This window comes from Astatotilapia calliptera, chromosome 6 (assembly GCF_964374335.1).
Source record: "Astatotilapia calliptera chromosome 6, fAstCal68.1, whole genome shotgun sequence".
NCBI lineage: Eukaryota > Metazoa > Chordata > Actinopteri > Cichliformes > Cichlidae > Astatotilapia > Astatotilapia calliptera.
The window spans coordinates 27,787,130-27,814,963 of record NC_137427.1 but is presented as its reverse complement, the minus strand read 5'-3'; the positions used below and the strand labels follow the sequence as shown (position 1 = coordinate 27,814,963).

Genomic DNA, 27,834 nt, shown 5'->3' with positions numbered 1-27,834 from the left:
ATGGTGCGCTCAGCTGACTGCACAACCCTCTGTAGAGCTCGTCTGTCCTGCATGGTGCTGTTCCCGAACCAGGTTAAGATGTTTCCTGTCAGGATGCTCTCTATGGTGCACGAGTAAAAGTTCCTGAGCACCTTGGAGGGCAGTTGGAAGTCTCTCAAGCGTCTGAGGTGGTAGAGACGCTGACGGGTCTTTTTCACCACGGTGTTGATGTGACAGGACCATGACAGGTCCTGCGTGATGTGAACTCCGAGGTATTTGAAACTGTCCACTCTCTCCACTGGGCACTCGTTGATGACGGGGGTCTGGTAGTTCCTCTCCTGCTTAGTGCTGAAGTCCACTATCAGCTCCTTTGTCTTACGAGCATTTACACTGTAAAGCACTATCTGATCAGTTTTACAACATTTGTCTCAATCTGAGCAGAGTCTGTAGTCCTGTGCACATCACAGTTCATCCTGCTGTTTCAATCAGCAGTCATACCATCAATAAACACTCTTAATTTATTGCGTCCACCATGTTTGACCGATGTGTTACGCTGAGCCGTTCCTTTTTTCCCCTCAATACTTTTCTCTTTCCATCATTTTGGTACAAGTTCATCTTGATTTTCTTTCTTCAGACTGTTTCCCCAGAACAGCCTAATCTGGCCTTTATGTTCTTGAGTGTAATTAGTGGTTTGCACCTTGTTATAAACCCTCTGTGGTTCTATCGATAAAGAGGTCTCTTAACTATAGGCTTTAACAGTGATACACTTACCTCCTGGAGAGAGTTCTTGACTTGGTTAGGTGTTGTGAAGTTGCTTTTAACTGTTATATACATTAATATTCATTTGTTTTGTTATAACAATGTACCAGATTAAGGATGTCACCACTAAACATTATGCTCTCTGTGTGGTAGATTTATTTAGTTTTTTTCAGCCTACCTTGCACCGATAGCTCTTTGGGCCTTGTGTTGATAATTACAGTGAAAATCTATAGAATAAAAATTCAACACCCTGAATTAAAACTTCAGATGCGTTTGCTGCGACATTAAAAAAAAAAGAAAGAGGGAAAGTGTTTTACTGCACAACAAAACTGTTCATAAGCCAATAATTCAATTATTTTCGAGCCACTGAAAATAGGGGGATTATGCATAAAAATAAAATTCCTGTAATTACCAAACAGTTAATACAACACTTTTGTTAAACCCCTTCAATCAAATCCTAACTGCTTGGCTTAAAATTCCCTGTGGTGGTATACATTGTACAACAAACTAATTTTATTGTTTTGCCTAACTGGACATAACTGTAGACCACACTATAAAAGCCCTACAGTCCAAGAAACAGAAGTATTTTTGGCAAATTTAAATTACTAATGCATCTAATGCGTCAATTTTAAAAAAAAAAAAAAAAAAAAAAAGGAAAAAAGATTTTAAAAAACGCTCTGTGTTACTCTATTTGCTCCATCAATACATTTAAAGGAGAAAGAAAATACAATATTTGCCTTTAAAACAGAATAAAGCATCATGAAGTGTATTTTGTACCAGATATACTAATGAGAAATGACCAAAAGGGACACTGGGCATTATGAAATATCAGTTTTTGTAACAGGAGTAAAGCATCACACACAGGAATTTCCATTTCAAGGTTTTACTGATTTGGCAAAATATTAAAAACGGATTATATCATTTCACAGCTTTAAATACAAGAAGCATATTTATTAATGATAATATAAAACAAGTAGTGAAACATTGTCAAAGTCATTAGCCTACATGACATTCCTCAATACACTGACAAGAAACAGCGATACCAAGCGATACCAAGTAGCAATATAGTAGGAGAGGCAAGAGACTGAAGAAACAAAAGAAACTCAACAGTAAGTTTGGTCACTTTCCAGAAAGAGAGAACAGATTAGTGAAGAAGAGTCATAAAAGAGAGACAGAAAAGAAGAGACATATTAAAATTGGCACATTCATAGTATGTCAGGGTGTGCAGTAGTTAATACAGTTGCTACACCGAACGAGAAGAGGGTACGGTTTGGAGGGTAGCAGGTTAGAGACAGGAACCATGCAGTGAGTTCAGCCTGCTGTTGTCATGAGTGGTTACAACCACACTAAATATGGCTGCCAGATGACACATCCAACTGGTTTTTGTATTTTTTTTCTCCCCTCTACCGATCACTGTTTTGTTTTTTTGGCAAGGTGAACGAGGCTCCTGGCTCCAATCAAAGTCAGCTTCCTCCAGAATAATTGTACGCCGTCACCTGCTACAGCTGCTTCTCACGTTGCTGTTCTGGTTGAAAGCGAGCTAACACAGCCATCGCATCCTACCCGAAGTCAAAATGTGTGTTCTCTATCCCAGACCAGCAGCCACTCTCTGTCCAGTAACAGTACTGAAGGCATAATAGAGGAGAAGGGGAGACAGAACGTACTTTGACATTCAGGCACTCTTGAGCAGCCACCCTGCAACACTGTAAAAGATCGGAGGTCACACGGAGTGCGTTCATGCGGCATCGAACCAGGCGTCACCACACCAGATGCACACGAACACACATGCTCACATGTGCAAGCAACAGAGCACCTTTAAATGCTAGCGTACACACACACACACACACACACACACACACACACGAGCCCTCACACAAACAGACACACACGCACACACAACTCACTTCTCAATAGGATTTTTAAAAAATGAAAGAGAAACCCATTTCAGTCCCAAATGGTCCTTCTCTGCCTTCCTCTCCCATGGAGCAGGCCAGTGGTCTTTCTCTGAGCTAACATTACTAATGTTAAAATAACTCTGGAGTTAAAGTAGCTTCATATCAGTAGCGTTTCTGTGGCACTGCAGTGGTACACAGATGCTTCAAACAGCTTTGTCCAGTCACTGCTGCGGTCCTGCCACGAGAGATGGGAGGGGTTAAAACACAGGTTTGATCCCCTTGTTGGTTACAGCTCCCCCCATTCAGGTAAGTGCAAAAATCCTCGTCATCTTCAACAACATTCTTGTAATTTCCTTCATCTTCGTCAGTGCCTAAGCTAATGCTGCCCAACATTTGAAGCATTGGCATCGTAGACAGATCCAAGATCAGTATTCAGCAGGAGAATACGTTCAGCTCCCAATCAGCGGCAGGTGTTTAGAGCAGTCATAAGGGCTTGTCAATCACAGTCACACCTGAAGTAACAGAAATAAAATAAGTTCAAACAACTATATCCTCGTTTTCTTATACAACAGGCTTCCATTTTTGGTAAAGCTTATAGTGATGGCCTGGATCAGGTGACTGAATCCTCTTTTAGTTGCACTACAATAGCTCTAAGCTGCTGGGGGTTTCCCATGATGCACTGAGTGTTTCTTCTTCACTCTCTGTGGATTGAATCTTTAGTTATTATTAAGTGGTTCTCATCCACAGTGTGTCTTTTGTCCCGTTTTCCTCTCCTCACCCCCAACCAGTCACGGCAGATAGCTGCCCCTCTGTGAGCCTGGTCCTGCCAGAGGTTTCCTTCCTGTTAAAAGGGAGTTTTTTCTTCCCACTATTGCTAATTGCTTGTTCATAGAGGATTCATTTTATTGTTGCAGTTTTCTCTATGTTATTGCAGGGCCTCTACCTTACAATATAAAGCGCCCCTTTGTAAATCATTCTGCACAGTATGGCTCAAGTAACCACAAGAAATAACAAAAGCCAACTTCAAGAAAGCATTGAAAACTGTGTGGCTCCATATGTGGAGCGCTGACCTGCATAACTGCGACCTGTGCTCATGCAGGTCGGCAGTAACGTCCACTTGTCAGTGATCGGATTGTAGAACTCCACCGAGGCCAAATTACAGCTTCCGTCATCTCCTCCCACCACGTAGAGTACATTATTTACAGCACACACGCCTGCACACACAAACGCACAACGATTAAAAGACATCTAACACAAGAGCACCACACATCCGAGGCTGCTTGGTGAACACACGCCGTGTTGCTTACCTGCATTACGTCGACACATGTTCATGTCAGCTACTTGTCTCCAGCTGTTAGTGGCTGGATCATAAACTTCACAACTCTTCCTCACCAATGGACCATCGTGGCCCCCCACAGCATAAAGTAAACCTTTTAATACACCCACACCTGAGGAAGGCATTGGACATGCACTTACTAGAGATCACACTGTGCAATGTTTTTCATTTAGTCCTCTTTTATAAGTAAGCTTCAGTAAAGATTTGTACTGACAAAAAGATCAGTTGTTCCATTTAGTATTTTAAACACAAATAACTTCAAAAGTTGACACACCTGCTCCACTGCGTCTTGTTCCCATCTCTGCTATATAGCTCCACGTGTTGCTTTTAGGGTTGTAAGCTTCTACTGTACTTAAACACTGCCTGGTGGCTCCGTCATAACCTCCAACAGCATAAAGGATCCCTGAAAAACATGCAATCCATAATTTAGAACGAGGTGCAGGGGCGGATAAAAGACACAAGTGATGGAGGAACTATGATATTTTTAATCACACCGCTCTTGCCATAGTATATATCGTAGTACTGTAGTATTTTGTAATAGTGGTTTGTTTTAAAAAAGAAAAATATGAGCTCTACTGAAGCTGTTTTTCCTTAGTTTTTTTTTCACCTTCTATTTCTAAAAGCTAATTTTAGTTTGGGAATCATATTCACCATTGACAACGCCGACTCCTACACTGCTGCGTCGGGTGCTCATGGGCGCCACATGGAACCACTCGTCTGTCTTAGCGTTATACGCCTCAACCGTAGACAGACCTGCAAACACGCAGAGCGTCAATCAAAAATACAGCAGTCAAACATTTTGAAAATTCTCTGCTGTCACATTTTTAAAGGACATTTGGCGTCACACGCTGATGTCACGACCACACAAATAAAAAAAAGCGTAGCAGCAGACCTGTGCTGCCGTCAAAGCCTCCAACAGCGTACAGGAGTCCGTTGAGCACAGAGGCCCCGAGCGTCGATCGACGGTCCTGCATGCTGCTCACGCTCGTCCAGCGGTCCATCATCGGGTCGTAACAGTCGACCGTCCGCACGCGCAAAGAACCGTTGAAACCGCCCACCGCGTACACGCATCCAGCCACATACACCACACCTGAGAGAGAACACAAAGTTTAAAACATCTTTCATTCTCCTGATCAGTGCTGAGTGACATAAAACTTTATGTATTTTTTATTCTCACTTTTTCTTGGGAAAATCCTGGTAGGATGAGAATCAAACTGGTGACATTCTTCAGCTCATTTATTATGATTACTGAGGGTTTCCTACCTGCTCGGCACCTCCTAGTTGGGAGTTCAGCCACTTGGTACCATCGCTGCTCCTCAAAGTCGTAACATTCAACACTTCGAATGGCCTTAGGAGCCTGACCGCCAACCACCACCATCACCTACGCACAACAGCGATGCCATTACAAGATCACATGCTGTTTTGATGTGGATGTAAGTGTTCATAGTGTGTTAGTACCTTAGGACAGCAGGCTGGAGTCCTCATGCGTGTGCGGGCGGTCTTCATCAGAGCTCTCTGGTCGGCCGGCAGCAGGTGGTACTTCATGGCCTCAATCAGGTAGTCTTTACAGGCACTGCTGTTCTTAATCAGAGACTCCTCCTCCACCCGCTGACACAAGTGAACAGTGAGGGAGGAACCGATCAGCTTGCATGATTTACCGTTACAGTACATCGCAGTGAGTGTGATGTTTCTGAGCTAAAGTCAGCATAAGAAAAACCCATAAGAAAGTGAAAAATCTTTGGCTTATAAAATATATAAGCCAAAGTGTGTTTATATCAAACTGAATACTGTCAGCAGGCATTGTTAACTAATTTTTTTTTAATATTCAGGAAATGACTGGTATTTGTACAAGGTCATGATGTTTTTTCAGTAAAAAAATAAATGCTAAAGGACTTCAGCCGCTGCCACTTTACTGTAAAAACGATTCAGCCACAGCAAACACTGCACTCAGTTTTGCACCAAGAAATAATCAAATCCACTTCTTTAAAGCAACAGAAGTGACAAAGAAAAATAAACATTCATTTATATTTTTAATTTCATCACTTTCAATAAAAGTGCCCTTTCTGACAAGTGAAGCACACATTCACTTTACATCATAGTTTGTTTGTTTTTTATACATATCTTCAACACATCAGTGAAGTGTACACACAGAGATACACACAGACACACAACATCTTCCTGTCATAACCAACCTCACCAGCAAGATGACAGAATTAGAAAGCCTTTCTTGCGTGAGCTTGTTTGAACGTCCCAGAAACAATAAAACAGGCCATCGTTGAATGTTGAAGCACTGCTCTGCTGCACTGTTTGCACTCGCACGAGTCTGGTCTTTAAAAAGTATAAATTACATTATATTGTGTACATTGTCTACATTCATAATTTACTGTGGCACCTTATTCCTGTCAGCCCCTCTTTCATCTTTTATTTCCCACATTTTTTACTGAATTCACTTTTAATCACCTTTCCTGCCGTTTTTCTTTCTCTGACCTACATGTGGTTCATGTTCTGTATATAGTGCTTTTCTACATCACTCAAAGAGATGGGGAAAAAAAACATTAAGGAGGCTTTACACCAGCCCAGTTTCTTTTTTCTTTTTTTTTTAAAAAAGGATGACACACAAAAGGTTACTGGCAGCTGACAGTGCATAAAACTTTAACTCTACTTCATTTAAGTGCAGATTAAAGAACAGCAGCTAAACACACCTGCACCAGGTATTCTCTGGAGAGGAGCGGCAGGCGGACATGTTCCATCAGGTGAGCCAAATGCTCCTGGCGGACGTCTTTATCGTGGTTGACCCAAGCTATGACGGCCTCAAAAACCTGCACACCAGCACACACAGGCACACGCAAATCATTGTAAAGTTTTTACTCTACTTCTGCTATACGTGCAAAATGAGAACGACGAGAGAGCGTACCTTCTCCTCTGAGGGTATGGTGAGCTTGTCGCTGGCGATAAGGCTGGACACTTGCTCCATGCCCAAATTAAGAAACTCCTCACTCCCGACCACCTCTGTAAAATGTTGCTCTGCGGGCACAAACTGCAGATAAACACAGCTGCTTCTCTCCACAACTTCATTAATTACACCTGTTCTCATTCTGTCTCCCCAGATCCTCCCGGACACGCGGACTCGTTTAAATAAAGGAACAGGGAGTGCTGCCACACACGTGCAGACTTTTGAACGCACAAACCTGCGAAGCTGTTAGCCTGCGTGAGAAGCTGGGAGCAGGCGTGTAGGTCAGCGAAGGCTCTTATTCCCAGGCAGTTGGACGGATGAAGCTGAGAGCTCAGGAACTCACAGCAAGCCTTTTTCACCTCGTTCAGCTGGAGCAGCCCCGCTGCAGGCAACAGCGCCTGAGAAACAAGAACACGAGGTTTGCACACAGGTTTCGGCTTTACTGCCACAGCGTACAGATCAGTACATTTAGAGCGGTGACAGGTTGGCCTGGTGTGCAGAAGAGCAATCTCTGACTCACTGACAGTTTACGTTGATGAAACTGTTCCAGTCTTTTTCAACTTTTAGACCAAGAGAGAAGTGAAAACCTAAAAATAAACTCAGCTGAGCTTAGAGCACAGCTACCAATCAAAGTGATCACATGCTGTACGTGCATCTTTTATAGTGCCTCTATTTGCACTGTGGTGATCTGATCCTTCCCAAGTTTAAAAAAAATCTATTCAAAGATGGAAACTGCTTTTCTGGTTTAATTTCGTGGGTTTTAAAGCAAGTAGAAAACTTCTAGAGAAAAAGCCTGATTAAATCACATTTCATCGTTTCATGAATGCATTTCAGAAATATTTACGTCAGAAAAACTTAGTTATCCAGGTCAGTGTCATCTTTTTTTAAATGACACCCAATATTAAATACAGCCTTATTTAAATACAGATGCAAGTTTTAGATTTTTCCTGAAACCCAGGAGATTTTTCCAATCACACTCACACCAATTTAGAATTACCAGTTAAGCCAGCCCCACTAACTGCATGTCTTTGGACTGTGGGAGGAAGTTAAAGTATCAGGAGAGCACCCATGCAAACACTGAAGGCCCCAGACTGGATTAGAAGCCACGATCTTCTTGCTGTGAGGCAACAGTACTAACTGCTGCACCACCTTGTCTCTCTAGCTTCTGGCCCTGCGACAGGGCTCCAGACTCCAGACCTTAACCCAACCATAAGCCCTGATCATAATACACGACTTCCTACTGAGTTAAAAGATTTCAATCCTCCAGCCCTTCGATTAGTAAAGACTGCTTGAGCCACAACACCAAAAACACTGAGCCTACCAGTGTTAGCAATGTAAGATCAAACCACCAACCTTTCGATTAGTAGTCACCCTGCTTTACCTCCTGATCCATAGTTATCTCAAGATAAGAAAAGCTTAAGAAGTGTGAAGACATAATATGGAAAATATGAAAGATATCATGTACATGTACATGTACAGTCTTCACTAGATCTTCAACACTTCACTGTCCCAGTCCTGCATCCTGCCGTGTCTAAAGTCAGCCACAATTGTCCCACTGCCAAAGCATACTAACATTAGCAGCCTCAACGACTACCGACCAGTTGCTCTAACACCTGTTATAATGAAGTGCTTCGAGAAACTGGTCCGACGTCACATCATGTCCTGCCTGCCACCCACACTCGACCCACTCCAGTTTGCATACAGAGCTAACAGATCAACTGAAGATGCCATCGCTACAACGCTCCACACCACCATCTCTCACCTGGAAGTGCAGGGCCGTTACGCCAGGCTGCTCTTTGTTGACTTTAGCTCTGCTTTCAATACGATACTCCCGGACAGACTAATAGTTAAACTGCTGGAAATTGGACTTCCTTCCACCACCTGCCGCTGGATCAGAGACTTCCTCTCAGACCGTGTACAGAGAGTTAGAGTGGGGCCTCATCTTTCCTCAGCCCTCAGCCTCAACACCGGCTCTCCACAAGGCTGTGTACTGAGTCCCCTACTGTACACTCTGTACACACATGACTGTGTTAGTTCCCACCCAGACAACACAGTCATCAAGTTTGCAGATGATGCCACCGTGGTGGGGCTCATCTCAGGGGGAGATGAGACTGCGTACAGAGCTGAAGTTCAGAGGCTGTCAGATTGGTGTGCAGATAACAACCTGGACCTCAATACCACCAAGACAAAAGAACTGGTAGTTGACTTCAGAAGGAGGAAGTCCGAGCTGCAGCCTGTCAGCATCAACGGGGAGTGCGTGGAAAGGGTCTCCAGTTTCAAGTTTCTGGGTGTGCACATAGACACAGACCTCCAATGGAGCTCTAACACCTCTGCGGTCTTAAAGAAGGCCCAACAGCGTCTCCACTTTCTGAGAATCCTCAGAAAAATGGACCTGAAGAAGGAGCTGCTGACCGTCTTCTACCGCTGCTCCATTGAAAGTGTGCTGACATATTGCATCGGTGTGTGGTTCTCCAGCTGCACCACAGCACACAGAAAGGCACTCCAGAGGGTCATCAACATGGCCCAAAAAATCATTGGACATCCTCTTCCCTCCCTGAAGGACCTGTACAGCACTCGCTGTCTCAAGAGGGCATGCAGCATCCTACGGGACTGCACACACCCAGGACACCGGGTGTTTAAGCTGCTGCCGTCTGGCAGGAGGTTCAGGCTGCTGAGGTCCCGAACAAATAGACTCAAGGACAGCTTTTACAACAGGGCAATAGCCCTGATCAATGTAAATAGCTGACCTGACTGGATACCTCCCTGGACTTTTTTAGGGTGGAGGTAACAATGTTTAAAACAATAACAATAATATTTATATGTATAACAAGGTGCAGTAATAATTAATGTGCAATAATAACAGTGTGCAATACACATACACTTATTCTTCTTTTTTATACTAAGTTAATATACTGTGTTGTGTTGTTTGTTGCGTTGTGATGTGTCATATCGTGTCGTGTTGTGTTATATGTAGTGCCGATGTAGGACAGTTTTTCCAATTTCATTGTACTACTGTACTATGTATGACTGTGCAATGACAATAAAGAGTTATCTTATCTTATCTTATATTATCTACTTAGAATCATCAGCTAACCTAACATATGAGTCTTTGGACCATGGGAGGAAACCAGAGTTCCCACACAGAAAGCCCACAGCTGGCCAGCAGGTTAAAACCCAGAATAGTTTGTTTAACTCTTCACCTTAACCTGATAACCAAAGAGACCGTGTTTTTGTGTGAAGCTAACAAAGCCTTTGATGTGAATGAGCTTTAATGCATCGAGAAAGCTTGAACTGAAATGTTATTTTTGCCTTACAGGTAAATCACTTCCTGTCGAGTTTCCAGTGTGACACTGCAAATGCTGCAAACCTGCTCAGTGTGAGTCCAGGCCGTAGTTATTGAGCTAATGCATGTGTGTGTTTACCTGCACATTATCCTCCGTGACCTGTATCTCCGCCGTGTAGATGTAGTCAATCAACAGGCCCAGAGTCCAGCCATCCATCTCCTTTATCCTCACTCGTTTTGCCCTACTTTCTGCCATCTCGCCTGTTAGTACATGTGCACACGTTAGCTTTTCAGCACCACAAAGGTAGCAACTGTGCCAGGCACTAAAAACAATGAAAGGAACCGAATAGATGAGAATGGAGGAGGGCCGTTACCTGTGAACATAGCGTGAAAGTAAGGGCTCCCAGCAGCCAGAACCACTCTGTGAGCAGCAATCTCGACGTCCTCTGCCACAATGGTCACATCACACAACAGGCTCTGGCTACATGCACGAGTAGGAAACAGAAACCGTTACAGTTTACAGAAAGGATTTGGTGAGGACGAGGCAACAAATAACTGAAGAGACAGTGTGGGACACCTGCGCAGCTCGTTCATGACTTTGAACGCCTTCCTCATGTGGCGAGGGTTCAGAGTGACGGGACCGTGCCTTTCCACTCCGTCCTCTTTGTCCAGAGAGTGTGGACAAAGTCTAGTGCACCTGAGAGGAACAGTACAGATACGTAAACAAGAAGCACACAGGGAACACAAAACGCGTAACTTGAGAGCTACTCGGGTCTCCTGGTGCACGGCAATCACAGTGAGGACATCTTTTTGTTTAGAATCACTTCTAAACACCATAGCTTTAACCAAAAGCACAATCAGACACTGCGTTTAACTTCTCATTAAGTTTTCCAAAGTGTCTTTGCAATCACTTTAAACCCCGACTCGGCTGGTTTATCTCCTAGAGAAGATAAATTACTGTTGATTTGGAAACTGACGGTGTAATATTTCCTGATTTCCTGACAAAAAACACGCACACACTCAGAGGGCGCTGTATCAGGACCAAGCTTGATTTTCACATGCGTAAAGAAGGCATCTTCCCAGGAGTCCACAATTAAGATTAAACGCTCATTTGTAAACTGTTTAGCAGTCCAGTCAAAGCTGCAGTATCAGGTAGTGCTTTGTCTTGTTTAAAATCTTATCTAAAGACCTTAATTATTAGTTTATATCAACAAGGTGCAGACTCTCAGTTGTAGCATGTAAAAGCTGAACGGTTCTGCTATAAATTCTATTATCATTATTATTGCTGATATTATTAACTGTTGTTGTTGCACTAGCGTTATGATTAGAATAGGGGATGCACTGCCTGAGACACTGCTGATACTTGTGTTTGAAAGAGCAGTTTAGCACATAGCCAATGTTGCCAAAGTTATACGCTTTGCATGCAAATTCATATTGTTTTTGTTTATTGTTATAATTTGTAGTTACATAGAATGCAGTCAGTCAGCATTTGTATGATGCTGCACATCATTACTGAGACATGCTGTGATGTATGGTTTGGAGACGCTGGCACTGACAAGGAGATGAAGATGTTAAGATTTTCATTGGGAGTGAGCAGGATGGGCAGGATTAGAAATTCATTTATCAGCGGGACAGTTCAGGTTGAGAAGTTTGGAGAAAAGGTTAGAGAGGCAAGGCTGAGATGGATTGGATGGAGAGTGGATATATCAGGCAAAGGATGTTGAAGATGGAGCTGCCACGCAGGAGGAAAAGAGGACAATCACAGAGAAGATTCATGGTTGTAGGTAAGGAGGCCATGCAGAGGGTTGGTGTGACAGAGGAGGATGCTAGGGATAAGGAGAGATGGAGGCGGGTGATCTGCTGAGGTGAGAAGAAGATGCTGCACATCTTAAAATACAAACACACCCTGCATAAGTTCTCCAGTCACTGACATAAGTAGTGAAACAATGTAAGAACACTGCAGCACTAATAAAAGTGCTTATTCAATATTAATAGCGAAAATGTTCTGAGAAAAATACGAGTTACAATTTAGAAGAAAAATGACTCCTGTGTGTAAGATATTATTAAACTGATGAATCAAGTAGCACTTTCAGGTGGCACCATAGTCCAGCAGCTCTACTCAGGGGCCCTTCTCCTGAGGGTTTCATGATAAGTCTGAAGAGGTTGTGAGAGAGAACAGGAAAAGTCCTGCTACAGATTTCCATTCATGTTTGAGACTCTGGCGTGTGTTGTAAAACATTGATTAAGCTTAACCTAAGATGGAACCTTCTGACTGCCCAAGGTGTTTGATAAGATCGTGTGTGTACTTTAAACCTTCATTATTGACTATTCATTAAAAACAGATCGATCAAGTTGGCTGAACTGTGCCGGACTAGAAGTATATATATATAATCCGCACAATTACTTTGTTATTTGCACCTCTGAGCGCACACCTCTGCCCTCCCTCTCCTGAAATCAAACATTCAACATGTACATTTACATGCTGCTCCTCTGTTTTCTGTCACAAATACACCCACACACGGCTGTGAAGCACACGTCCTCAGTGCCACGAACAGAAACAGAGGCGTTAGACCAACAAGCACAACGTTATGACACCACCACAGAGCCTGCAGCCTGATCCTGCAGCCACAGTCCCCGGGTATCAGTCCTCCCCACCCGGTCATTGAGCAGCCACACCGGCTGGCCGCTGTCTCTGTCAATGCGGCACCATCCGTCAAGCAGCCACTGGGAAACGTCAACACACACAGAGAGAGAGGGGGGGAGAGATTCAGCAGCTTTTTGCACTTACAGCGGATGACTGTCCATGATTCTGGTGTTTTTCAGAGGCTGAAAACTTGGCCCAGCGGCATGCACCATTCCATATCCACAGTGTCGTCTTCGATGGGTCTAAATTCAGGCGTGAATCACGGCGATCATCTGTCCAGAGGCGGAGAGACGGGCTGACGACAGCCCCATTAAAGCAGCCTGTTCCATAGAAACACACAGCCCGACTGCTGCGGTGACACTCTCCACAGACACGTTGCGATTCAGTCCGGCTGTTGTACCCAGCGGACTGCTCCTTATGTGGGCCGAAAAACGCGCAGGAAAGGCGCACACCGCCGGGTCAGACGGGGGTTGTTTTTACTCAGCGTCCCCTCTCTATTACTCCTGGGTGTTTATGGGTGCGAGAGGCGGACGGACAAGGATACCTGTTATTTTCCAATCGCTGATTAAAACGCACAAACAAGGACATGTCGGTAAAGACGGTCCTCTGAGCAGCCAAGGCGTCCCAGAAGAAAGCGCTGTCTCCCTCTAGCTGTGGGAGACTCACGAAACTGAACAAACACTCCGTTCAGTTTGTTCATAAAGAGACAGCTCATAAACAGGAACAGAGGACCTTACATTATAAAGTAAATAATTTACAGTATCACAAGGGGAAACTGTAAAGTGACACTGTAAATACTTTAGACTTCATCATTTACTCCAGGTTTGGTCTTATTATGATGGACAATTTATGCCCTATTTTTGTTGCATTACTTTTTATTTTTTATTCAGTTTAAAAATAAGAACATGAAACGTGTTTTTTGCTTCTCATCAAGCCCAAATTTTTATATCTCTAAATCTGACTTTGTAAATCAGAAACTGCTTTATAATGTCACAGTTTTGACCTCGTACTCTAAATTTGATCCTGTTATAAATTTGACTTGGTTGACTGTTTATGATCTACGTTTGTATCATTTTCAGCTACAGACTCAAGGTGTTTGATTTACTTTCATAAACTATAACAAGTTATTTTGATATACTACCGCGATTTTGATTAAAGGACTCAAACTTTAGATTTTTAAAGTCTAAGTTATACTTTATTAAATAAGGTCAATTTATAAATCAGTAAGTTGGAATTAAAATTTTCATGGCAGAATTTAGATACTATGGATTCAGATTTTAGATATCATATTACTGAGTGTTTGCCTCATGCTAAACCTGCCTTAGCATTTCTCTGTTTTGATTTTATTACGAAATTTGTAGTATTATATTAACTAAGTCAGTTTTATTTATATGCACAGTTAAGACCAATGTGTTTTGTAGTAAAATAAATAAATAAACACATAAAATAATACTATACTATAATATCTAACAAAAATTTTCTTTGCACTACTTCGAAGCACTTTGCAATTTGTTCTCCGATGTATCTTTCTATTGTTTTTGTATATATTTCTCCTGTATGCTATTTATTCCTGCTGTCTACTATTTATATTTTATTCCAACACAGCTGATGTGGAGCACCCACGATTTCGTTGTACATGTACAATGACAATCAAGTTTTATTCTATTTTATTCTTTTCTATGTCTTTTAGCTTTATATCTTTCACTACTGGCTTAAATTCTTGTTATTCTGTTCCTAGTAAGTCACAATTTTGATTAAATTTAAACATAGGATTACAAAACTTTTATTTATTATCAAGCACAAAGTTTTATTTTAGCATTTTACTTTGTAAGTCAACATTTTCTTCATCGGCATCATATTTCTCACTTATCAGTTTACTTTTATTTCATTATTTGGACACTTACTCAGAACCCGTATACAGCAGTACATGCCTGGGGCTATTGTCATGCTGCACAATGAGATCTGATTGAGACTGATTGCTTCATTATCTAATAATTCTGTGTGTATCTCGCAAACATGACCACAAATACTCATATATCTCATCCTTGCGACTAATATGTTCTGCTCTTCTCTCCCAAGTCATGTCTTTGGAAGTCAAAAACTGACATACATGAGCATTTATATTTTTTATTAGTCTTTCTGTCAATTTAGATATCTGCCTGCATTAGACACACACTATACAACATGTTAAATGTAGTCCATGTCAATCAGAAACTGTACTAAAAGAGTGGATAACTGCTAATTAAACACATTAGTGTTACATTCAAAATCCAGGTTTCTTCATGTCAGGACCACAGACCCATTTGCAGACATTTTTGTCCTCGGAGCACCATCTGTGAGGATATTTTGCCTGACTGTACTGTTTGTGAACATGCAAGAGCTGTGAGAATGAGCAGAACAAATCTGCTGTGGTGTGAAGACACCAATTACATCAGAGACAACATGCTTTCATAATGCTCTGTACTCACTACTGACTCAGTGTAGTGGTGACCTGGAATAAAAGCTGTTGGCAGGTAGATTTGTTTAAACCAAAATGCCAAGATAGCAATGTTATTTTGTTTTTATGTAAACACAGAGGACAAATAATTTATTTCTAAATTATGTTTTTTGAGCAACAGTCTCATGTGCGTCTAGTATTATTATATCAAGTATTACATCTATTGATGTAATACTTAATTTCCACAAAACTCAAGGATTTCTAAAGGAGTATCAATACCGAACCAAAATGCCACAACCCATTGTTTTTATCCTTCCATGCCATTTAAACACTGACCCTCTGGTTTGCACCAAAGGCTCGGTTCAGTGTTTTATCAGAAGACGATGCAAAGCTAGTTTTAGAGGTTGAGTACTACTCATTTGTGACCCACCAATAAACCCGAGGAGTACACCTTGGAAATTTTACAGGGCGAGGTCAAACCTGTTTCAATCACTATATCACAAAATGCACTCTGCAAAAAAAAAATAACTAAGACTTCAGTATAGTTTCAAAAATTATCATATTTTATTTTTACAATAAAAAAAAATACACAATGAAAATATTTACATAAATGAAAACAGAGGAAAAAAACTGTAGAAATATTGTAATAACCTCCCCACATTTCTGCAGGAAAGTGCTCTTTGTTTTAGATACAGTCACATTACACTGCCATCCTTCAAATCCAGACTTTATTTGCCGATTACTTCAAATGAGGCATACACAACTGATGAATGCAAGCTCACATATCTTGTTTCTGTGTCATCTCCAGCCAGCCTTGGCGGACTCAGGTCAATCCCAACCTTGCAGAGTCTTTATTTTGGCAAGCGACTGTTTTGCTGTTTCCAGGCGGTTTATTACACACACTGGATGCATAACAGCACATTTTGAGAGCGGGGCAGTTTCAAATGATGTGACTGTACATGTGGTGTGTTAGTTTTGCTTTAAAGGGGCAGGGGGCAGATTTGCAGAGGCTTGCTCCAGAAAGGCCAGCGGTCCAGGAGGGGGAAGGTCTGAGGGTTTACGATGCTGGCCGCTCACATCCTCCAGCACTTGTTGCCAGTGGTGTAGCTTCGTCAAGTGCTTCTGAACCAGCATTTCTTTTCTCTGTAGTTCATTACGCAACTCTGACACATCCTGAAGTGAGAGGACAAGTTGACGAATTGAGAAAAATGAATAATACATACATTCATGACTAGTTGTTTATTTTATTTTGCACAAATAACAAGGAAATTTATTGGAAACATAAGTGGACCCAATTCATTGCAATAGTTTACCTCTTTCACCACTTGCTCTGGTTTCTGCACAGACAGCTGAAGCCTTTTCTGTAAGAAGAAGCACTCAGTCTGCCGAGCCACATCCAGAAACTTTTGTATGCACTGGTCCACACCTACAATAAGCACAACACATGTCAGCATACGGACTAAAATGTGAAATGTGGAAAATAAAAGTGTTGTGCTTCACTGACCTGTTCGAATCTCCTCCTGGTCTGTTCCATTAACGTAATCTTGGCTCACCAGGGATGCAAAACATGCCTAAAGAATAAAAAGAGACAACATTCTTAAATCATAACAGACATTCTGCTCAACCATCTCAAATTTGGCTAAAACTTTTAAGATCAAAGGTCCAAAATCTGGGGCGACCGTGGCTCAGGGGGTTGGGAAGCGCATTTATGACCGGAAGGTCACCGGTTCGATCCCTGGGTTCTCTGTCCTGGTCGTTGTGTCCTTGGGCAAGACACTTTACCCTACTGGTGTTGGCCAGAGGGGCCGACGGTGCGATATGGCAGCCTCGCTTCTGTCAGTCTGTCCCAGGGCAGCTGTGGCTACAACTGTAGCTGCCTCCACCAGTGTGTGAGAGTGAATGAATAGTGGAATTGTAAAGCGTTTTGGGTGCCTTGAAAAGCGCTATATAAATGCAATCCATTATTATGACATGTATGATGATTTCTGTGAAATGCTACCTTTCTATATCAGATACTTTTTAGAAAAATGATCTGTTGACCCACTTCAAGCATGTTTTTTCTCACCCTGAAATCTGCCTTGGGGAGTCAAACAAGTTCACAGTCTTGCAGCATTCATGGCAGTAGTCAACATGCCGTAGCAGTCGTAGTATTTGGGTAAGCGTGTTGCACTAGACTGCTAATTACGGCATGTGGAGATGGAAATCTGAACTATTCACATGAAATGAGTTACTAATCCCCTTTTCCCTTAATTATTTTGCTGTACCATAAATGTTGAACTGATACTTGTTACGTTGTCATGCTTTTATTTTTTTAAAGTTTTTGAGATATTTCTGATCACACACTGCCTCAGACTGCCTAGATATCTAAAATAGTATTTAACAAATGAAGCTAAAATTTCACAGCAATCATTATAAATTTCAAACCCTGAAACTTTCAAGCAAATCAAAGGTGCTTAAGCAGAAAATGTTCTTTTAAAAAAAAGTGATGATTTGATGTGGAATGAGTGATGTTCCAGCTTTGAGTCCAGGCAGTTTTCTAGACTGCTTGTCCCCAAATAGATTAATTAAACTTTAAAATATGTGAATAATACCTGCCTCCCAACCTACACAAAGAAATTAGCAATGCTGTTGATTTGCAACTGAGGAAAAATACGATAAAGACATCAATGCTAGTAAAAAACTGTAACTAGAACTACTTCTATGTTTATGCCTTAGTGAAACTTAAATACAGTCTGCATTAAAGAGCTCCATTCTTGTGTTTGTCACTGGGTGCAGAGATTTACTCTGACAGCAGCATTATTCACAGTGGTTTCTGATGTCAGGTGATAAACACCTGGCACATAAATGGCATTCATTCGGGCAGCGAGGTTTGATAGTAGCTCTTTATCTGTGGATATCCACTGGGACATCTGGGTTGTACCCTTTTTCTTTGGAGATTACATTTGTGTGAAAGTGTTTGTACGGGTCTGTCTCCAAGCTTTGTCATCTTGTAAATTTTTCCAAAGACATGCTGAAACTGGTTTCATAATATAAAACCACAGCTATTTTTGAAGAACTAAGGTGTGAGAAGCATGTGAGAAGATCCTTCGTGTAATTTATATTGTGCAAAGAGAACTCAGCGTGGCAGTGCAGCGTGTGGTCTGGACACAAGCTCAGCCGAGACATTTCGACGTGGCGTCACAAAATTAAAACGACCGCAACAACCGTGAAAAGAGTTGGATAGACATTGCTGCTCAATGTTTTCCATTAGCAATTTAGCAAAGTTGATGATGGGGGGGCTGTGTGAATGAAAGACCGAGAGGGAGAGCGAGAGACACAGTATGAGCACTCAGGTCGCATCAGAGCATCGGGCCGTATAGTATCGTGACCTACGAACTTCTAATACCTGCGACTCAATCGTACAGTTTGAGCAGGAGCTGAATGACGCGACTGAAGAAAAAAAAATCGCACAGTGTTTGCCCAGCTTAATGCTAGAAGCATAGCGCATTAAACCAACAAAGGAGTCAGATGTACATGATGTGTGAAGTGTGTGTCTATTGTGTTTTTTTCTTTTTTTCTTTAGTTAAGTGACAAAGAGGGAGGATTATGGTGTTTTAGGTGTTAGAAAAAAAAAGACAGCAGCCCGTGTGTTTGTTACCAAGTGTCTGCTAATTAGCAGGGCACAGACAGGGGGCGAGGCTGGGACTTTGTTACACGCCACAATACTTGCTCATAATAATAATAATTATTATTTTTAATAATTTTAAGAACAGGACTTGAATGTAAAATGGGTACACCCTGCGGTACAACAGCACCAGCAAACAAACACTAACTCTAACCGGCTAAAGCTGCTAGCGACAGTTAGCATGCACAGCTAAAGGAAGCCAGCACTGAAGACTCCTACCTCAAAAGAAGCCTCCAGTTCATCCACCAGCGTGTTGCTTCCTTGCGTCCTGGGAGCGGCACTAGCAAAACTCGGCTGGCCCGGTCCGCCGGGACCCCCGACAGGATGTGCACCAGGAGGCTGCTGGCCGCTAAACATCCCACTCATGGACGAAGCCATCTTGATCCGATTGTTTTTCCCCTCTACAGTCCGCGCATGCGTATACAGTCTACAGAGCTTTCTAGCCAAACTTAGGTGGACAACCTTTTGCACATCTTTTGGGACACAGTGGCAATATCTTTCTGGTCTGTTGCTTTTTTGTGGGGGACATAATTTAGTCAAAGCGTCCTCCTGAGAGATGATAGGAATCTATATCTTTATATACATTAAAGCTTCTGAGTAATGTCTCATATTTTGTACAGTTGTGTACCAGAAATTGGCAGCAGCTGCATCACTGTAGTGGAATGCAAACGTAGTTTAAACACCCCTACATACAAGTCTTTGTCCTCAAAGAAACGGTTTTCCCACTTTAGTGTGGGTGCACTCAAATGATGCAGAGTCCTGACCTCCAACTCATCGAACACCTGTGGGACGAGTGAGTCAGGTATCATCCAGGAGGAGAGGCCAGCTCACTCATTTTGCCATCTCTGAGTGGAAGCAAATCTGCAGCCAGGTTTCCAGAATCCTTCAAATAAAAGAAAATAAATAATTTAAATAAAAAACTGGGGGCAGTGCCTTGCCCCTAAACTAGCAAGGTACTGTCCACATTTCTTTTCTTAAAAATAAATAAATAAATCATCACATGACTATAATGAGGTACACCGTGTACATCCATTCTCAATAGAGCATGTTTGAACAGTGACAGTCATACAAAACAGTTTTTATTTACCAGTAAGAATTTATTTATTCATACTACAAAAAATACTGTTGATGCTACACAGCTTCAGGATGACAACAGGACCAGGGACTGGTCTGAGACTGATGCATGTGGTTTATGGAAACAGTGAAGCTCAGATGTTTTACAAAAATATCTCCATTTCATATAATTATATCAGTTTATCCAGTGGCCTGTTTCACACTGTGTGGCATTTGACCATCGTGTTTGGCCCTCGGTCTGTTCCTACACTGTTGAGTCTTGCTAGAAGATTGGGAAATAGTCTAATCAATATTTGTTGTCCATCTCCTTTTAGCCATTGTGGGCTAGACCAGCAGCAAACTCCACCAGTGTACGTGTTGGTCTTCCAGACATGCCTTTCCTCAGGTAGGGGACTTCGTCTTTGTTACTCATCACACCAGCGATGTCCAGATGAGCCCAGTGAGGAGCTTTGACAAACTCCCTCAGGAATGCAGCTGCAGTGCACGCACCACCAGAACTAAAAAGAAATCACTCATGAGAAGAAGAAAAAAAATTCCAATTCATTGCACACTGGAGCATTGACTGGACGTCTCTCTGCTGCAGCGATGCCTCTAACAGGAGATGAGACACAGATACGTACCGGCTGTACTTGCCGATGTTGTTGAGGTCAGCCAGCTGACTGTCAGTCACCTGTTTGGTGTAGTGCTGGAACAGAGGCATCCGCCACACCCTGTCACCTGTCACAACACTAGCCTACAAACACGGACACACACACGTTAACAGAAGAGCTGATGAACTGAGACACCGTGTTTTAACGTGTATCTGCAGTACCCTGTGCAGCTGCTCCCAGAGCCAGTCAGAATTTGTAAAGACTCCTGCTGCCGCTGAGCCGAGCGCTACATCCATCGCACCTTGAAGACAAAATACGCCACGATTTTGACATTTGTCTATGATTAATGTCTTGCAGCATAAAGAAAATTTGATGTCACCGTGTAAACAAACTGCTAAAGAAATCCTACCTGTTAGCGTAGCAACATTGACAATGGCTCTGGGGTTGAAGACATGTCCATAACAGAGAGCATCAGCAAGGATCAGTCTGCCCTCTGCATCTGTATTATCAACCTGGAACACAAAAACAAAAACACTGTACAACTGTACACATGCAGTAAATGTCCTGGTACTTATAGTGGTGTGAAAGAGAAAAGTTATCCAAACCTACCCGATCCTGTGTGAAAAAGTAGTTGTGCCTCTTGTTAAATCATAAATTAACTGTGATTAACCACATTTTTTGGAAAGCTGAGTTCAGTTTCACTAAATACACTCAGGCCTGATTACTGGCAGACCTGTTGAATCAAGAGGTCACTTACATAAAACCTGTCTGACAGGTTAAAAGATCTCAAAACGCAACACATCATACCATGATCTAAAGAAACACTTTTGAAACAAAGTAATCGGGATCTATCAGTCTGGAAAGGGTTACAAAATCATTTCTAAGCACTCCAATGAACCATGTTGAGAACCATTATACAGGCATGGAGAAAACATGGAACACTGGCGAACTTTCCCAGGAATGGCCGGCCTCAAAACATTACTCCAAGAGTACTTCGATGAATCATCCAGGAGGTCACAGAAGATCCTGAACAACATCTAAAGAACTGCAAGCCTCACTTGCCTGAGTTAAGGTCAGAGTTCGGGATTCAACAATAAGAGAGAGAGAGTGGGTAAAAATGACATCCATGGCATATCCAAGGAAAAAAACCACTGCTGACCAAAAAGAACAAAGGCTCATCTCACATTTACCAAAAGACATCTTGATGACCCCCAAGACTTTTGGGAAAACATTCTGTGGACTGATGAGACATAAGTTGAATTTTTAGAAGGTATGTGTTCCATTACATCTGCATAAAGCCGACACAGGATTTCAGAAAGGGAACATCATGCCATCAGTAAAATAGGGTGGTGGTAATGTTATGTTCTGGGGCTGTTGTGCTGCCTCAGGACCTAGAGGACTGCTGTGGTAAATAGGACCATGAATTCTGCTGTCTACCAAAACATCCTGAAGGAGGCTGTCCAGCCAGTCGTGACCTCAAGCTGAAACGCACTTGGGTTCTGCAGTAGGACAAGGATCTAAAACACACCAGCAAGTCCACCTTGGAATGACTTAAAAACAACAAAATGAAGACGCTGGAGCGGCCTAGTCAAAAGTCCTGACCTGAATCCAATTGAGATGCTGTGACATGACCTTAAAAAGGCAGCTCATGCTTGAAAACCCTCCAGTGGGGCTGAATTACAACAATTTTGCAAATAATTGGGCTTAATTGGTTGTTGATCAATGGTCATTACAATCTGCATATTAATGATAAAGGAACTGACCTCACAGCCCATTGTTCATTCAGTGGGCTGGTGTCAGTCATTGTACAAATATACTGTTTATAAGGTTGGGGAAACCTGCAGTCAGCTGAGACTGAAGAAGTCATTTGGATGAGTGACAAATCATTTCTCCCACTGAAAACGCTACGTCCAGACTAACAGAATCAACCCTTTGGGATCTGCAATGATCATTGGGCCAAAATTCCTCCGCAGTGCTGGAAAAGTTATCACAAACACTTGATTGCAGTTGTTGCTGCCAAGGGTCGTCAACCAGTTATTAGGTTTAGTGGGAAATCACTTTTTCCACACAGGGCCATGTAGGTTTGGATTTTTTTCCCCCTTAATAATAAACACCAGCCACAAGCACATTCTTACAGCACATTAATCCATGTCCAAGCACCTTCTAACATTCAGAAGCAATTCCAAGTTCTTGCAAATTGATCCATCAGCTTTCTGACTGGTAGATGGCACGCTCTAACACTTGAGCCACAGTGTTGGCACAAGCACACTCAGGTAGCAATTCGATGCCCATTTAAGGATTCCACTAACCTGGATTGTTTTTCCATTCTTGGCTTTGACAACATCACCTGGTTTAGTAGCCTTCCCACTGGGCATGTTCTCACATAAGGGGGCCAGACCTGAATGAATCAGGGCAGTGAAGTGCTCAGACTTACACATATTATGTATGACAAAAATAAATTTAAAAAACAAACAAACAGGGTATTTAATATCAAGATGCTCACCGACAATGTTGACAGGGAGTTTCAGAGATGCTGCTGTGACGATGGAGGCGCACACCGTGGCAGCTCCGCCCATGTCGGCCCTCATCGCATCCATAGAGGCAGAGGGCTTCAGAGAAATGCCCCCACTACAGACAGAGAATCGTAAAGACAGCACTGTATGGTGTATCTGATCCCAGCCCGTATTGCTGTGTGTTACCTGTCAAACGTGATGCCTTTCCCCACTAGGAGCAGCGGAGGCTGCTTACTGTCAGGAGAACCGTTGTAATGTAGCTCCAGGAAGACAGGGGGCTCCTCTGAACCTTTAGACACACTAAGGAAGGCTCCCATCTGTTGTTCCTCGATCCAAGCCTGCGGTCTACAATGGCACAGTTTATTAGACAAAAACACTTCTACTTCATCTACTCTTCAGAACAAAAACAGGATCGGCAAATATACAACAGTAATTCACTTATTGGGGCTATTCTGTGCAGGGTGTACCCTGCCTCTCGCCCTGTGGCAGCTGGGATAGGCTCCAGACCCCCTCTGATCCTAAATTAGGTAAGTGGAAAAGAATGGATGCATAAAAAAATATTTTTTATATGCCTTCAGTCGGGGGAATGGGACCATTTTGTACAGTATTTGATTAGAAACTGATGAGAGGAGGCAAAGTAATTTGAGAGATAAGAGATAAATCTTTATTGTCATTGCACAGTCATACCTAGTACAATAGTACAACGAAATTGGAAACTGAATTGAAAGGGTCCTGAAACCTGGAGGGGAAATTCTTAGATGCCAAAGCGCAGTTATTTTGAAGATGCTCTGTTGTTTATCTGTTTATAAGAGTATGTGCCATGCCTAAAGGCCACACACAGCTTTTTCTTTATATCAATTAAACACTGTGTGTCTATTACACAATATAAACATGGTAACATCTTGTTCAACCAATTGAACAAGTCCAAAGAAAATCAGTTCCCCTATGAAAGAAAACAGATCAGCCCATGACTTAAAAAAAAAAAAAATATGAAAAAAATGTAAATAAATACATTCAGTGCTCAGAAGAAGAAGAAGAAGAAGAAGAAGAAGAAGAAGAAGAAGAAGAAGAAGAAGAAGAAGAAGAAGAAGAAGAAGAAGAAGAAGAAGAAGAAGAAGAAGAAGAAGAAGAAGAAGAAGAAGAAGAAGAAGAAGAAGAAGAAGAAGAAGAAGAAGAAGAAGAAGAAGAAGAAGAAGAAGAAGAAGAAGAAGAAGAAGAAGAAGAAGAAGAAGAAGAAGAAGAAGAAGAAGAAGAAGAAGAAGAAGAAGAAGAAGAAGAAGAAGAAGAAGAAGAAGAAGAAGAAGAAGAAGAAGAAGAAGAAGAAGAAGAAGAAGAAGAAGAAGAAGAAGAAGAAGAAGAAGAAGAAGAAGAAGAAGAAGAAGAAGAAGAAGAAGAAGAAGAAGAAGAAGAAGAAGAAGAAGAAGAAGAAGAAGAAGAAGAAGAAGAAGAAGAAGAAGAAGAAGAAGAAGAAGAAGAAGAAGAAGAAGAAGAAGAAGAAGAAGAAGAAGAAGAAGAAGAAGAAGAAGAAGAAGAAGAAGAAGAAGAAGAAGAAGAAGAAGAAGAAGAAGAAGAAGAAGAAGAAGAAGAAGAAGAAGAAGAAGAAGAAGAAGAAGAAGAAGAAGAAGAAGAAGAAGAAGAAGAAGAAGAAGAAGAAGAAGAAGAAGAAGAAGAAGAAGAAGAAGAAGAAGAAGAAGAAGAAGAAGAAGAAGAAGAAGAAGAAGAAGAAGAAGAAGAAGAAGAAGAAGAAGAAGAAGAAGAAGAAGAAGAAGAAGAAGAAGAAGAAGAAGAAGAAGAAGAAGAAGAAGAAGAAGAAGAAGAAGAAGAAGAAGAAGAAGAAGAAGAAGAAGAAGAAGAATTTTTTTTTTCTTCCTGATTTTGAAAGCGGTGCCGGGGATGATGATGATGATTAACGAAACACTCACCTCTTGTGTATGGTGACTCGATCAGCATGTGGAGCCAGTTTCTCTTCAATGGTTTTGGCAAAAGCAGTAGGCGTGATGTGATTGGCCGGCGCTTCCATGAGAAGCCGTGCCAGGTTTTGGCCCTCTGCATACACGATGCCTTTCTCCCAGCCAACCACGTCAGCGCTAGGAAGAGTCAGACACAGGAAGTAGCATGTCGCTGTATTTAAAGCGTTAAAAACCTCTGACAGTCAGCGAGCTTCAGTTTCTCGAATCTACCTGCCGTGAAGCTGCGTTGTTACTTTGGTCTTCTTCTTGGATTTGAGCTGGTCATAATGAAACAATCCCAGAACGGCACCTTCTGCTGCTGACTGGGCATCACCACAGCTGTCCACCTCCACGTGGCTCACCTCCAGGTCCTGAAGCAACCGGCAGCCAGCTGAACGCGCATGAATGACAGAAACAAACCAGGTACGAATTCAGCATAAACCCGAATGAGTGCAGATGAAGATGTAACATGCAACAGAAGCAATTCTGTGCAATAGAACCTGAAGGTGACAATCTGCATTACCTCTGAGCTAAAGGTCAAATATGATGCATTTATTTTTACCTTTTAAACATCCCAGAGGCATTAAAGATAGGTAACATTCGTGTCCGAATCAGAGGATGTACTTTTTTAATTTACTTTCACTTTGAGATCCAAAGCATTTCAGAGGTGCTGTGCTATGCTCCAGTACCCAGAGTACACGGATTACACAAGCACTCATTCGCAAACGCACCTTAGACTTGTACAAACATTTCTAAGGGTGTCAAAGCATAACAGCAGTTTCCACACTGACAGATTATTATAGCATGACTGTTTGATTAACAAACAGAAGGAATAAGAAAAGGCAGAGTTAACTTTGTGGCTGATAAAATTAATGGTCAATGACTTTGGGATATGTCATAGATGAAAAAAAAAAAAAAAGAAAAAAAAAAAAAGAGCCAGCTGAGGTGGTTCATGCATCTGGTTGGGATGCCTCCAAATGGAGCTTTTCTAGTCACACCCAACTGCAAGGAGATCCCGTGGTGGACACTGAACCCGCTGGAGAGATTGCATATCTCACACCTTGAGATCCATCATAAGGAACTGGAAATATGTAGGAATGCCACCAGAACCATGTATTGGATAAGTGGAAGAGGATGGATGGATAGATGGGTGAGATAATCTACTAATCAGAAGATTGGTGGATTTATCCCTGGCTGATGAAGTGTTCGCTGAAGTTTAAAAAAAAAATGCTTGTATTAATGGGGAATGTTGTATAAATCTTTGAGTGCTCAAATAGAGTAGAAAAGCGCTATATAAGAACCAGTCCATAACACATTTAAGCCATATTGCACAACACTTTACTCCTTCTGTTATACACACCAACGGCATACCTGACACAGCCTGCCTGATGTTCTCCTTGCTGGTGTCCCAGTTTTCTGTGCGACAAACACCTGCGTTGTTCTTACCCAAACCGACTAATGCTACACATGGGAAGTCCTGCAGGAGACACACAAACAACATTCATCAGGAGATCTTAGACTGAGTAGACGGGGGTTTATAAACATAAAGTCACACCTTGTTACCTTGTGAAGTCCATAAAATACTCTGCTTTTGCCGTTCTTGAGTGCAGGCCCAGAGCTGGGAAATACAAATGTTTATGAGGCTAATCGCACACAAAGGATGCTGTTCACTCTCAGTCTGCAGGTAAAAGAGACTCACAGTTTGAGCAGCTCAGAGAGCTTTCCGGAGAGAGACTTGTCAAACCCTGCAGCCGCCTCTGTCAGGTGAAGAGTGCCCTCCTCCTCCTCCTCCTTCTCAAACACTCCCAGCACCAGACCCTGTAGACACACAAACACCGTTTAATATGATAAAAGATGCAGACGGCCACATTCTCACGCATGAACCTGCAGAGCATCTGAACCAACACACGGAGCCTAACTGATCTGAAACTGAATGAGTCTCGTGTGGTGATGATGATGATGTAACTGTCACCAGATGCTAAACTCACCTTTCTGTCGCTCAGCTGAGTGTGTGAGACACAAAACGACCTGCAGGAGTTTGTCCGCACCGCCGTCCGCGCAGCTGTCCTCACCAGAAACATTGTCATCTGTTGCACACACACCGAGAGCCCAAATAAATCACTTTTAAAGGTCGTACACTGAGCATGTGCGAGAGGAAGCCGATCGGTCGCGTTTATTTGTACGTCACAGTGAGACGACGGAGAGAGGGCTTTGTCGCCACCTAGCGGCAGATGGATAATTGATTAAGAGCCAGTATTACGGATACTGGTGGTATTATTTGGCGATCAAAGCAGTTTAAGAAGACCTAAAGCTGGAAAAACATGTAGCAACTTCATACTTTTAATGAACACTTTATATTTGTTTTCACGGGTTCCTTATTTGTATGTTAAAATGGCTGTAATATAAACTGATACAATCGCCTTTGTTTGACTTCACTAAGTAAAACAATCTTGACATAAACTGCAAAAAGATAAAAACACACACAGTATTTATCTTCAGTATTTTTATTTTTGACTATAACATGAATCTACTAATAAATATTCTTTCAAGCTTGACATTAAAAAGCATCATCAGTCTTCTTCTGGTCAATATTAGTAGTAGGTACAGCACGTCTCCATTATAAAAGTTAACTGTATACATGGAATGATTTTTAGGGGATTCTCTAACATCATTAAACCATGTGTATATGTGTGTGAATGAAGGGATATCGGACGTTATATGTTGTGGACCAGGGGTGGGTAGTTAATCTTCCCAATGG

The 27,834-nt window shown here is 42.1% G+C and overlaps 3 protein-coding genes across 3 annotated transcripts; all 3 read right to left on the bottom strand.

The window, feature by feature from the left end:
• Positions 1-1,605: 1,605 nt before the first annotated feature.
• klhl2 (kelch-like family member 2) lies at positions 1,606-13,433 on the bottom strand. The gene is made up of 15 exons (XM_026171430.2): positions 12,994-13,433; positions 10,783-10,902; positions 10,580-10,686; positions 10,345-10,466; positions 7,158-7,320; positions 6,884-6,993; positions 6,672-6,788; positions 5,428-5,577; positions 5,233-5,350; positions 4,862-5,059; positions 4,621-4,722; positions 4,244-4,372; positions 3,941-4,081; positions 3,704-3,847; positions 1,606-3,145 (listed from the first exon to the last, which is right to left on the bottom strand). Exons 1-15 carry the CDS (start codon positions 13,059-13,061, stop codon positions 3,117-3,119), a joined length of 1,818 nt encoding a protein of 605 aa, XP_026027215.1. The 5' UTR covers positions 13,062-13,433; the 3' UTR covers positions 1,606-3,116.
• Positions 13,434-15,828: 2,395 nt separating this feature from the next.
• med28 (mediator complex subunit 28) lies at positions 15,829-19,376 on the bottom strand. Its single transcript, XM_026171429.2, has 4 exons — positions 19,170-19,376; positions 16,791-16,857; positions 16,600-16,712; positions 15,829-16,459 (listed from the first exon to the last, which is right to left on the bottom strand). The coding sequence occupies exons 1-4, from the start codon at positions 19,326-19,328 to the stop codon at positions 16,256-16,258; spliced, it is 543 nt and encodes a 180-aa protein (XP_026027214.1). The 5' UTR covers positions 19,329-19,376; the 3' UTR covers positions 15,829-16,255.
• Positions 19,377-20,026: 650 nt separating this feature from the next.
• On the bottom strand, positions 20,027-27,267 carry lap3 (leucine aminopeptidase 3). Its single transcript, XM_026171428.2, has 13 exons — positions 27,065-27,267; positions 26,776-26,894; positions 26,640-26,694; positions 26,448-26,553; positions 25,308-25,467; positions 25,050-25,214; positions 23,314-23,472; positions 23,118-23,242; positions 22,924-23,012; positions 21,024-21,126; positions 20,836-20,915; positions 20,645-20,757; positions 20,027-20,521 (listed from the first exon to the last, which is right to left on the bottom strand). The coding sequence occupies exons 1-13, from the start codon at positions 27,161-27,163 to the stop codon at positions 20,335-20,337; spliced, it is 1,560 nt and encodes a 519-aa protein (XP_026027213.2). The 5' UTR covers positions 27,164-27,267; the 3' UTR covers positions 20,027-20,334.
• Between the last annotated feature and the right edge of the window lie 567 nt (positions 27,268-27,834).